The following is a 13,259-nucleotide window of genomic DNA, read 5'->3' on the forward strand; positions in this document are numbered from 1 at the left end:
GGAATACAACTTCCTCTGGCTGTACATGGTACAGGGTGGTAATTTCTTTTTTCTATTTGAGGTATTGTTTTGAGAACTGATATGTGCAGCTGATTATATCAGCATTGGTTAAGTTAAAAAAGCTAAAAAGTAATGAAGCAACATTTTTCTAAGTACAAAACTTGAAGATATTATGATGTGTTCATCATAGAGAAATTGGAAACTTCAAAGATGTATAAGGAAAACTCAGAGTTGCCCAAAAACTCAGAACTTAGACACTTGACATTTATATGCATTTTCATCTTATTTGTTCTAGATATGTGTATGTATATCTTAGTGTTGGAGTCATTCTGTTTTATTTTTCTATTTCTCCTACTTGAAGTGATATTTTATTTTTCCATAATCTTTTGGTTTTAATTTTATTTTAAAAATTTAAATAAACCAACAAGTTATAATTGTATATATTAATCAGTTGCGATCCATGTTATGATTTATGGCTATAATTTGGAAAAATTAAATCAAGAAAACTAGCATCTCCATCTTCTTAAATGCTTATTTTTATGGTGACATTTGAAATTTACTCTTAGCAGTTTTGAAATGTATAATACATTACTATTAACTAGAGTCACCAAACTGTGTAATAGATCTTAAAACAAACAAACAAACAAAAAAACCCCCCCAAAACCCCACCATTTGAAACCATATTTCCCCTGCCTGTGGCCTAGTCCCCTTCAACCATCATCTTCCCTTCCCCATCCTTTGGTAACCACCATTCTATTATCTGCTTCAGTGCGTTTGATTGTTTTAGATTCCAGATATAGAATGAGAACATGTGGTATTTATCTTTTTTATGCCTGGATAATATTTTAACATAATAATTTAGAACCAAATGATATTTCCTCATGTGTTGAAATACAATATGATGTGATGATGGAAGTCATTATGTGGATTCAGGAAGGAATGAAAATATTTTATTTTGTACATAGTTCAATAACGTCATTCTATATCTGTTCTCTATAGCCAGTGGATTTGTGTAATTTATCTAATGTGCTGTAGGATTTACCAAGCCTCCAATATTAATTCTTTAACTTCCCAAATTATTTCTTATATACAAATTTGATTTTTAAACAGGAGGGATAAGGAAGGTATTTTTGGATGACAAGCAGTCTGGATAAAGAAGAGATCTTGGTTAGGATCATGGAACTCTGCTTATCTTTCTAGTCTTAGCGTGAGATATCTACGGCAGAGCTTTTGCTATCAGCACCTCTCCTTGCCTGTCTGTACAGCAAGAATAATACAGCACATTTCATGATTAGAGGATATATAGGAAAGTTATTACGCCTTCTTGAATCAGTCCTGAAATACAAAGTGCATGCTGTTATATTGTTCTGTATGTGCCCTGCAGATAAACACAACTCTGAATCTCCCCTGCTTCTGGGAATAATAGGTTGCATGAAGAAATGAAATATTTCACTAATAATAACATTTTAATCCTGACCATTATACTTTTACAGAGCTACTGTCAGGGAACAAAATAGAACCATAGAACTCTATATTTTTTCAAATAGGAGAAAGGGTACAAGAGGTACCAAAACTCACAGGCAAGCTATTTAAGAAAGGAAGTGGGGAGAAGAAGCTGAAATAATCCCCTAAGTGGCATACGAGCTTCTAAAGAGAAGAAAATTGGGAATGCTTCTCTTATGCTGAGACACTATCACAGAACTATTAAGGAATGTTATTCCCAAACAGTGAGCTGTGTAGTTACCATTCAAGGAAGTGTTTGGAGGAAGGTCACATCTTTTCTGTCAGAAGTCTCTGCCATGCAGCACAGTGCCTGGGACATACACTGTTGTGACTGAGGATATATGGAATGACCAGCTACAGCAACTAAAAATTCCTGTGTTGCTTTAGCGTTTACTCAGCATTGCTTACCTTAGGTCAGTGCTTTTCTCAACAACCTTATTTTAAAGATAAAGACAATTAAGCTCAGGGAAGTCAAATGACTAGGTGTCTCTCTCTGGGACTGAGGCCCCAAGGCCTCAGAACACCAAATCCAGCAGTTCTCCAGAGTGAATCTTCCCATGATTGTAGGGTCTTACGGGGTGACCTCCACTTCCTCAAAAGCCATTGCTATTCTGATACAGCAGTTTTTCCTACCAGTACTGCATTTCTTTCTTATTTTTTAATTTGTCCCAATTAGTTATACATGACAGTAGAATGCATTTTGACACATCATACATAAATGGAGTATAACTTCTCCTTCTTCTGGTTGTACATGATGTAGAGTTACACAGGTTGTGTCATCATATATGTACATAAGGTAATAATGTCCAATCCATTCTACTATCAATCCTACCCCCAAACCCCTCCCCTTCCTTCACTTCTCTCTGTCAAATCCAAAGTACCTCTATTTTTCCCAAGCCCACCACATCCTTATCATGAATTAGCATCTGCATGTCACCAAAAACATTTGGACTTTGGTTCTTTGGGATTGGCTTACTGCACTTAGCATGATATTCTCTAGTTCTGCCCATTTACCGGCAAATGCCATAATTTCACTCTTCTTTAAGGCTAAGTAATATTCCATTGTGTATATATACCACGATTTCTTTATGCATTCATCTGTTGAAGAACACCTAGGTTGATTCCATAGTTTAGACCAATACTGCATTTCTGAGAACTCTAGATAAACCGACCAAACATAAGAAAACATCTATCATAGTGATAGGCATTTTTAGATGTTCAACAACTAATAAATATGCCCAGAAAGTAATGGGGACAAATCTTCAGGTATCATCCAGATGTAGTCTGCACTCTTTAATCCCCTTTTGCTGATTTATTGATTGACATTTATAGCTTTATTAAAGCAGTGTTAAAGCCACTTGCATTTATCTAACACCTAGTTTGCAAGATGCTTTCATGTGGTTTTTCTCTTAACACATTTGGTCCTTACAACACTGTTCCCCTAGTTCAGAAGAGTGACTTGTTTCTTTTCTTTTTTCTTTCTTTCTTTTTTTTTTCCTCTACTGCTTTATCCTGTAACATCAGGCCCAGAGCCTGACACAAAAATGGATTCTCCCTGAATAGTTGCTGGATTTTTTTTTTGTTGTTGTTGTTTTAAATTATTTTTAATTTTGGAGGGTGCTAAGAATTGAATCCAGGGCTTCATGCATGCCAGGTAAGTGTTCTACCTGAGCCACATTCCCAGTCCTAATTGATGAATGTTTGAATAAATAAAAAATAAATAAATAAATAAGGGGATAGAGTATTTGTGATTAAATATATTTTGATTCATCTAACGCTAGTTAAAATAACAAAATCAAACATAAAATTGTAATTTTATCTTTTTTTTTTTTTTAAGTTGTGTGTGTGGTGCTGGTGATCAAACCCATGAATCTTTCTTTAAGACTTGAATTTTTCAAGAATAGAGTTTGGAACAAAGTAGGAATTTAATAAATGTCAGTTCCTAAAATAAAAGTTTTAAAAATTCATCTTCTATCCCCCTCCATCATTTAAGAAGTTGGGAAGCTGTGGTTTGATGACAGCATACCAGTGTGAGATTACCTTTGCCTTTCTTGGGTACTGCTTCCTTGCCCATTCTTGGCACCGGTTGAATCTCCTTCATATACTGGGGTAGGTGTGGATACTCTTTGCCATATTGCAAATGGGGCATCTCCTTGCCCATGCCAAGGCCATCTTTGCCCAAAGGCATGTGAGGTACTTGCTGGCCCAGGGGCTGGTATTGTGGAATTTGCGGTGGCATCTGAGGAGGAATTTGAGGTGGCAGTGGCTTGATCCCATAGTAGGCACCAGCCTGAATGAGCCTGATGGAGCTTAGGGAAATGGTGAGCAGCACTCCCAGCAGCTGCAGAGGCCCAGGTGGCACAGCCATCACCTGTGGAAGGAATGCACCAACATGGTGAAAACCCGCAGGCCAAGGCACTGCCATTTGCCTAGAGAAAGAATGGGGAAGAGTCAGGGGAAGTAAAGTCTTTAACATCAGAGCTTAATGAATGGAAGGCAGGTGGAATAAAGATCTACTTTTTAACAGGAAAAAAAAAACCCAAACAAACCAAAATAAAAACCGGAAGTGTGAGTTCTGTCAAAAGAAGATAACTGGTGAGAACAGAGGCTATGGCAGAGACTTCTGGTCTCCAAATATCAATTCTGCCCCCACTTTTTACCTAGTATTGAAAGCCCTGATTTTCAGCTGTGAATAGAGCAGCAGTCCTTAATGAAGACATTTCAGTTAGGTGTGTGTTCTTGTGACAAAGTCCTGGCAGACTGGGAGTAGTTACAATCAGTGCAACTTCCAAGAAGAATCCTAATAGGAAATGAGCATGTTCTTCCTTTTCTTCCTTTTGTTGTTGGAATGCTGATATGTTGCCTGGTGTGGATCAGGCACCTGGGACAAGAGGTTGGTTGGTATGCACTGAGCTTGGTAAAGCTACAAGTTTGAAGCAACTTTAGCCTTGGATGAATGCGGAGGCACCATGCCAATCCCTGAATTTACAATTTGTTTACCCAATAGAGAAATAATGTTTTATCTTCTTCATTCCACTTGTATTGGGGTGTTCTTCAGTTGCCCAAAACCTAATCCTAAGAGGCTAGATTCTGCAAATTTGGTGGCATTTATACTCTGTTAATAAGTGCCAGAATTCTTTCCTAACTGGAAATAGTTAAGAATTTATAGGCTTTATGCCAGGGACAGAGATTTTTCACCTGATAGATGCTTTTTGTATGCTTTTATTTAGTCACAAATAAATATAACTATGAATGTAAATGTAAAATAAATGTAAAAGCAAACACTACCAAAACCTGCAGGGGTCTTCTGAGTTGGAGAAAAGATGTTCCATGTAATAGCCCTGAAATGTTATTTTTAAAAAAATCACAATTACGACTATGAACATTTCTTTTTTCGATTTAAATACTATGAAGTCATTAGTTTAGAATTTGGTTAATTGGATTTAGAGTCCATTAAATTTTATCTTTGCACTTTTATGAAATAAAGGAGTTTGCAAAGCAAATCCATTACATAAATAAGAGGGAGATGTTTGACTATTAACAAGACAAACTCTTTCTAAGTCCTTTAACAGTACTCTTTACTAATTAGCAGTTAACAGGAAAAATACAAACGAAGTTTGACTGTTTATAAAAACCAGCTTGAGAAGACCTCTGTTTAGATTCACTCTAGGTTGAAGAGCGAACAGCCCAGGGAGATGCAGTACAAGGAAATGCACACTAGGGGGCAAGCGCGACGCACCCTGGGATCTGCTCCGTTATCCCGCCCCACCCCCAACCCGTGGTACCCTCATGGTCCTACACCGGCGGTATTCTCGTACTTTATTAAGGGACTTTATGAAAATTGGAATCCTAGTGGAGTCTCATCATAATGCTGGGGGTGGGGGGGGGGAGAGAGAGAGAGAGAGAGATGGCATATTTTTCACAATCTTCCGGAACACTTTGAAAAAACTCTCTATATGTAATTTAATTTCCATTTTCATGGGAGTTTGTTTTCTTTACTTCTGCCTTACTTAATTCTGGATCATAGTTTCCCACTTCTTAGAAAATGTGCGTTGAATTTGCGACATCCTATTCAAGGGTAATGCCAAGAGTGTGAACAAGCTGCAGAAGGATTGGTTAATAAAAAGCACCTAAGAAAATATTCAATATGAATCCCTACCACAAAGTTCATGCTTTCCAGTTTTTCTAAATATACTAACTAATCATTTTTTTTCTCCTTCGGGGAAATAATGAAGAAACATTTGTCAACAGTATGATTTATAAAACTTTCTTAATTTCATAAATTAGAATATTTTTAAGAACTGTTTTATTTCAAGCATACTCTGAATTATATATATATATATATATATATATATATATATATATATATACACACACACACACACACACACACACACACATATATACACACACCGGTAAAATGAGAGCAGATAGAAAACTGTTATTTTCTGTTCCTCTAAGAATGATTGTTATAAAACATTTGGGAAAAAAAAGCACAAATTAATATTGATTTATACTCATTAATAGCCAAATTTATTTTAGGTGGAAAGAGAAAATCTGCCCTTAAGTACTCAACAATAATTTGTTGAATTCTTACCAGAAACAATGCTAGGCCCACCCAGGGATTGTAAAAATGATTATAATATGCCCAGTGAGCCCTACTCTCATGGAACTTATATTATTTTAGCAGGGGTGTCAGGTGTATTCAATATTAGTGATTATTCAAAGAACATTCTCGGGAAAAAAAAAACAAATTTCCCTTCTACTTCTGTTCTTTCAAATCCCTTCTCTTGGAAGCAATAGTTTTTCTTATTATTTCCACATAGTTTTTCAGAGATAATCTATGAATAGGCAATATAATATACATCCATTTAAAACACAAATTAGAGAGTATTATACATACATCTGTTTCTTTCTTTTTCCACTCAATTCAGTACTGAGACCTTATTTCTTGTCTAGTTATGTGTATCTAAACAAAAATCTCTTCAAGTTCTCCATTTACTAAAAGTAGAGCTTAGTTTTTCTTTTGGATCCTGTCTAGCTCTAACATTCAGTTTCTCTAAGGTATTCTTTAGAGAGCTGAAAGTGTTATTCCACACCGGAAATGTGTGGTAATGCCTGGTAATGTATGAGCAGGGACCTAATTCTGCCTTTGGGAATGCATGAATTCAATTATCAAATCTTAAACTTGTGGTGATTTTTTTAAAATAATAAGCTGGCACACTTGACCCTTCACTCTTCCCTCAATTCAGTGAATGTGTTGGATTAGTATTGGATTATAGTTAATAATCTTCAAACCAGGACAATCTAGTGAAGTACTGGAAAACTGGAAGGAGGCAGAATGCCTGGAAGACCAGTTGAATACCAAAGACCCAGTAGGATCCTGCTTTCCTTCCATTACTTCCTGTCAGAGGCTTGGCTTTTCTCTCCCTGAAACCAACTCCTTAGGTCTGCCATCTGCCATTTCTCTGGCTCTTTATTTAAATAAACTTTGTTCAGTTTTAACTTGAATATTTATATAGGGGCCCTGGTTAGAATTTACTGCTTGACTTATCCCTACTAATTTCCCTCCTGTCCCTGAGGATGTTTTCGGTGGTCAAAGCGGCGTGGTGGCTCTCTCAAATCACTCAAAGAACATCAGATTTGTGTAATACTATACAAACACCTGGTGGAAAAAGGGACCTCAGAATTCTTGCTGGGAGGAAATGGTGGTAGTGGGTGTTCTTGCTTCTTTTTTTCCTGAGAATGCAGCACACAACACTATTGTGAGTTCTCCTTGATTTTTCCCCCTTAATTTCTATTTGACAACTGGGGAGTATGTGTATACATGAAGATAAAAATACATCTAATGTGTGTAGACACTGGACGTTTGCCATACAGGCTGGCTTAGTGGTGGCTGCCATGTTATATAGGAAACGCATTGTAGAAATCAAAAGACTTGCATTTGAGTATAGTTTTAGCTCTGCCATTCTTCATGCCTGTAGCCTTGGGCAAGTCCTTTATATTTACTGTGCCTCAGTTTCCTCACCTATAAGGTAGAAATAATATCTGCCTATCTCTCAGAGCTGTTTAAGGGTAAAAATTTTAACATGAATTCTTTATAAGATAAAAAGCACTATTAAAATTTAAGTTATTAATGGAGCACAACCAAAAAGGCAAATCCAAACCAACTGAAATGTCAGATTTTCAGAGGGATACTAGCCAAAGTAAACGTGAGGTTAACTGTAATAATGATAAACCTAACATGAGTAAAACAATAATGGCCATTAAACTATACTTTTTTAAAATGGCAAAAGAAGAAGAAGAAAAAAATAAAAAGCGACTAACCATTTATTCTGGTGTCAGAGTTGCCAATCCTAATCATTTTGAATAGCCCTAAATCGTTCCCTATATTTGGGGAGGGCCACAGTGAGTTTCAGTTCCCTCTTGTGACTCACAATGTACATAGCAGGATAACCTGATATATATTATTTCAGACACTCCTAAGCATTCTCTTCGTACATTTATCCTCATGAGATTTTGGCTTGCTATCCAAAAGAATGTTAAAGCATTTCAACCTTCAATCCTTGCTCTCATTCCAACTTTCTCTTTCACATAGTGCTAACAACACATCTGCATCTGTGCTATGTGGTGTGGACAAGCCTCTCTCATCTGCTCCTGAGCCAGTCTTCTGTGCCCCACTCTTGCCCTTATACAAAATTTTTAGCTTTTCAAGAGCCTAATATTTGCCCCCTGAAGACAGGGACAGTCAGGTAGAATCCTCTTCCATTATTCACCAGCATTGCCTTCTGGGTTTTTCCATGCCTCTCAAAGAAAATTCTCTCTTTTTTCATTTCTCAGAGAAATTAATTTGTTACGTATAGATATTTATTGAGCAGATTCCAATTGTTAATAATTTCCTGGATACAAGAGAAACAAGCTGAGGTCAATTAAAAAGGTGAAGTCTTACTGAACTCTCATTCTAGTATGGGGAGACAGGTGATAGGTTAAAAATAAATTTTATAATTTCAGATTTGAGTGCTCTATAATGAAAATACCGTAAACTGGCTATTAATTTGCCAAGACTACTATAACCAAGTACCCTCACTGGGTGGCTTGGATAGAGAAATTTATTGCTCACTGTTCTGGAAGCTGGGAAGTCCAAATTTGAGATGCCAGCAGATTGGGTGTTTGGTGAGGGCATGTTCTTGGTTCAGAGATGATGATCATCTTCTCATTGCATCCTCACATGGTACAAGGGGCAAGAGAGCTGTTTGGGGTCTCTTTTATAAGGGTACTTATCTCTTTTATAAGGGCACTCCCTGATCATCTTCCCCAAGTGCCACCTTCTCAATTCTCATTTTTCTACACATTCTACTAAAAGTTCAATACAAAATTGAATGCAGTTCTAACTGATCTATCTATCTTCCTCCCTCCCTTCCTTCCTTTCTTTCTTTCCCATTAGACTGAACATGACTATGAGGTTCCTGAGGACAAGGAAAAGGTATGATATTCTTTAGACTTTCTAGATGATTGTTGATGGATCTTCACAATTACTACTCTTAGGATGGTTAGGGTCTTTTGAAAATATTTGAACCGCACTCTCTGTTTAAAATCCTGCCTATGACAGTTGTTAACAGAAAGCCCTCCTATTTTTGATTTGATTATTAAAAATGATAGGAACACTCATATGGCAATCTGTTGTCTTGTCATATCACTTTGCCGCTTTTTAAAGATTATCTGAACAACTTGTAAGACTTACCTTTTTTGGTTCATATATGGCTGTGAACATGTAGCTTTCTTATGGTGGGTGGGGTTGGGAAGGGAATGTTAAGAAACCATATCCCCAAATTGCTTATAAAGCCAAGACAAAGGATGATCGTGTGATCTTTTATTGTCATGCTAAGAATATTTAGATAAGCTATGCTGGTGTCAACTAACCAGGTATTTAGCTTTGTTGCATAATCAATTAGTATTACAGATATTAATAACTCTACAAACTATTCTAATTAACCGCTCTCAGGATCAAGTGGGGTTTTTTTTTAATCATATTATCTAGTTGTATCTTATTTCACATATTCTTAACATTCTTTTTATCTACTGGTTATCAAAAACTAAAGGTTTTAATATTTTGTTTTAAATCAACTTTGTCATCATGTTAAATACAATTTGACTTATGTTCTCACACACACACATATGTGAGAATTGTGTTTTTAATAGTTTGAGGATGATGCTTTGGTGGAGGCATAAGAAGTAAAAAATGTAAATATGTGGTGTTTCACATGTTTTGGAGAAAAAGTGGGAGAGGGTGACACAGGTGTGGGGTGGTGACCATTCTCTGAGATGAAGCTTTTTGAGACCCATTTTTGTAGTGGGAATTGAGACTTCTATGCCTAGATGAGCTGGCACCTGGCTTTTAAGGAAAGATAGAAGCAACTCTAAATAAGAGAGATAGGAAAAAATCATCCCCCTTAGGTGAATCCTGAGGACATAAAGTGTGAGCAGCATTCATTGCCCCCCATGGAGACGCAGATCAAAGTAGATCTCCAGGGGAGGGGTAGTGTGGGTGGGGAGAAGACATTTTGGATATTTGTTACAGGACATCTATTTAAAATTCTCTCCTTTTTCTCCCCTAGGTTGAAATCTTTTGAAAACCTGATTCTTTGGTGGGAATGGATTATTTTTGGGTATTGAGAAGAACCATTCACTGCTGTGCCCAGATTGGCACTGGGCAAAACCAGTGACTATAAGAGAAACAGGTCATTCCCCAAGAATGCCTGGGGAATGGAGGGGCAGTGAATATCTACATTATAGTCTTCTTAGCTACATTTGTGAGCACTTTGTGTTGGCACCATGGACATACTTCAAATATGCCATATCATTAATACTATATCCATTTGTTAGGTATTTTTGTTGTACATGGACATAGTACCTTTATTTTATTTATTTATTTTGATGTGGTGCTGAGGATTGAACCCAGTGCCTCACACGTGCTAGGCAAGAGCTCTATCACTGCGCTACAACCCCAGGCCCATTTGTTAGGTCTTTTTCTGACATTTGAAATTGTTTTAATTGATATCTCCCCAACCTGTACTTACGATTGATTATTTCACTGAAATCCTGCTTATCTCTATTGTATTCCAAATTAAAATTCCTGTATGGTTACTTCTAGAGGCCACCATCCAATACATTAGCTAATAAGCTTTCTACTTTGTTTTATTAGGTAGAGATTTGTCAAACTGCACTCATCTTTCTCTATCTTGTTCTCCAAATATCAAGGCTTTATTTTTGGTTGAAAGAAATAATTTGTCCATTTTATATGGTACAAGATCTTGGCCAGGATCCCACACTCTGCTTTTTGGACTAGTTATTCATGATGTCTGAAAGCCACTGCTGAGTAAATATGCTGAGATGGAGCCCAAATTAATAAGCCTGTCAGATGCTGATCAATGGAGATAGTGAGCAAGACCATCCAATAGGCATTTGTTGACTGTAGTCCATCTGCCCATTTATACCTATCAGAACTTATATAAATGTACAACTGAGTTTGAATAATAAACTTCACTGATGAATCCTGAATTCTACTATAATTAAGAGCAGTCATCTACCCCACCTACTAGCTATAGGCACAACATGACCTCATGGAACCTGCTGAACTTGAGAAGTCAGGTAGGGTTTGCCCCTAGCTCTAGAAACGGGCCACCCACATCACCCCCTTGAAATGAATGGCCAACCACCACATTCCAAAATCTCTCCAGAGGAGGAGATTTCACAACATTCCCAGTAACCAATTGCAGTATCTCACAGTAGATTTCCTAATATCTAATCTGAATCTCTTCTGCTGAACTTCAAGCTCATTTCCTCTTTTTTCCGTTCTCAGAGGAGGTGGGAAACATCTGGAGAATATTTTTCTTAAAATAATAGCTCACATATTTGAAGCCTGAAATTAACTCCTTTTATTTCTCTAACTGGAATAGTGTCAGCTGCTAAACAGTTTATAAAACACTTGAGAGAACTCTTACAAGAGAAAATTCTAAAGTGGAATTTTTTTCTTCCCATAATATAAAAGCATCATTGTTTCCAAAGCACAGAGTACCTAATATCTAGCTGTGACCTAAGCAAGTCACCTATTCCAACTGGGTGTCACTTCCTTCATTTGCAGAATGAGGACATTGGCTAGATGACTTCATGTTCCCTCTGGTTCTTAAGTTTTCTAGTAACTGTGAATGTGAAGAACACATACATATTTCACAGTTAAATGAATTTATGAGTTTCAGTGTTAAAGCTTTTGGATGCCCAAAAGTTAGATCAATCTCATAATTTGTTACTTTTCACTATTCCAGTTGGGGATGGAATAGGGAGAGTTTGAACAACCTCTCTGTAAATATTCTTATAATGAGAAAACTGTACCTGACTAGAAAAAAAAGAAAGAAAGAAATTAAATAAAAAAACAAAGTTTAGGGACAAAAAAAGGATATGTGACTTAAAAAATCAAGAAAATAAAAATCAAAACGATATTCAAAGATTGAAGAAAAATGTGAGGCTTACTAAGAACATTTTAAAAAGTGCTGGTAAATTATAATGTCTTCCTACAATGTGTAGGCTCAAAAATTCTTGCAAAGTCATTTAGCAAGTATTGACTATGCCTCCTGATGTAAGAATAACAAATGAATACAAAATATGTACCTGGGGAAGGGGAAGCGGGCAGTGACAAGTTGTGACATCATCACAATTCAGAAGCTGTGGTTTTTCATTTTATAAGAATTGAAGCTATGAAACCTATAACTTTACAGTAAAGTAAGCAATGGTGAGGGCTTCCTAAGACCAAGGGTTGCACAGCAAATAAAATTCTTTCCTGGTGTCCCAGGGAGGACTGTAGAACACTCTGATATTCTTGTGAGCATCTTTCTTCTCTGCCCTTGTATTGTTTGTGTAAAGAACACAGTGTAAAATCATGATGTTTTCAGGTCTTTGCAAGGGAAAAATATGTAGGGAAATTTCATCCAGCGTAATCCACTAAACCAATCATTGTACAGATATTTATTGAAGCCAGAAATCACAATGTGTTATGCAAAATATAAGTTTCATAGGATATTTCTTCACCACAGTCACTTCGCACTCCTCCTGAACTCTTGTTGAGACCTATGGAATTACAAGTGAACTTCAACCAAACCTAACTCAGGCGTGTTTTTGTGACAGGCAGTGAAAGGTTGGTAGCTGAGGTTGAAGTGATCCTTTGTAACAAGGATTAGTTTAATAAAGTAAAATGATAATATTAGGCTTATTCTCAAAGTGTGTCAGGTCATAGAAACTAGGAAGTTTAAACCATATGAGATAAAAAGACAAAATAGCTGATGATTTGTTTCCTGAATGGCCTTCTTCTGGGTCCTTTAAGTTTTAAGGAGTAGAGAGTCCTGGGGCAGCCTTAGGATGTGAAAAGTAGGGAGGGAGGGACTTCCTCTTTGCATATGGACTCACATTTTTCTCCTTTTTTTTTTTTTTCAATTCTGTATGTCTTCTTAGGTACTTCACTATTGCACAGTATCTCAGTCAAGAAGGTTGAGAACTTAGGGGAAACTTGAATTAAAGGTGTGGAAGTTCTGATGAGAGCTTGGAAATTGAGAATGTTGTAAGTTGAAGTACAGTAAGCTCAGTTCCCAGTCAGCAAAGGTACTTCCTGGAAGCAGGAGGGAGAGGCTTTGAGAACAGGGGTTTTGAGGATGGTGAATCTGTTCTCTGTCTCATTCTGTGAACATCCTCTACTAGTGTACTCAGAA

The 13,259-nt window shown here is 36.8% G+C and overlaps 1 protein-coding gene across 2 annotated transcripts in view; it reads right to left on the reverse strand.

Moving 5' to 3' along the window:
* Col8a1 (collagen type VIII alpha 1 chain) overlaps positions 1-13,259 on the reverse strand; it is a 149,826-nt gene that overhangs the window by 5,057 nt on the left and 131,510 nt on the right. For both annotated transcript variants that reach the window (XM_027943257.2, XM_027943255.2), the window contains exon 3: positions 3,544-3,874. In XM_027943257.2, coding sequence (XP_027799058.1) covers positions 3,544-3,871 — 328 coding nt within the window. In that variant the 5' untranslated portion in view covers positions 3,872-3,874. The remainder of the gene's footprint in view (positions 1-3,543; positions 3,875-13,259) is intronic.

Source organism: Marmota flaviventris, chromosome 8, assembly GCF_047511675.1.
Source record: "Marmota flaviventris isolate mMarFla1 chromosome 8, mMarFla1.hap1, whole genome shotgun sequence".
Classification (NCBI taxonomy): Eukaryota; Metazoa; Chordata; class Mammalia; order Rodentia; family Sciuridae; genus Marmota; species Marmota flaviventris.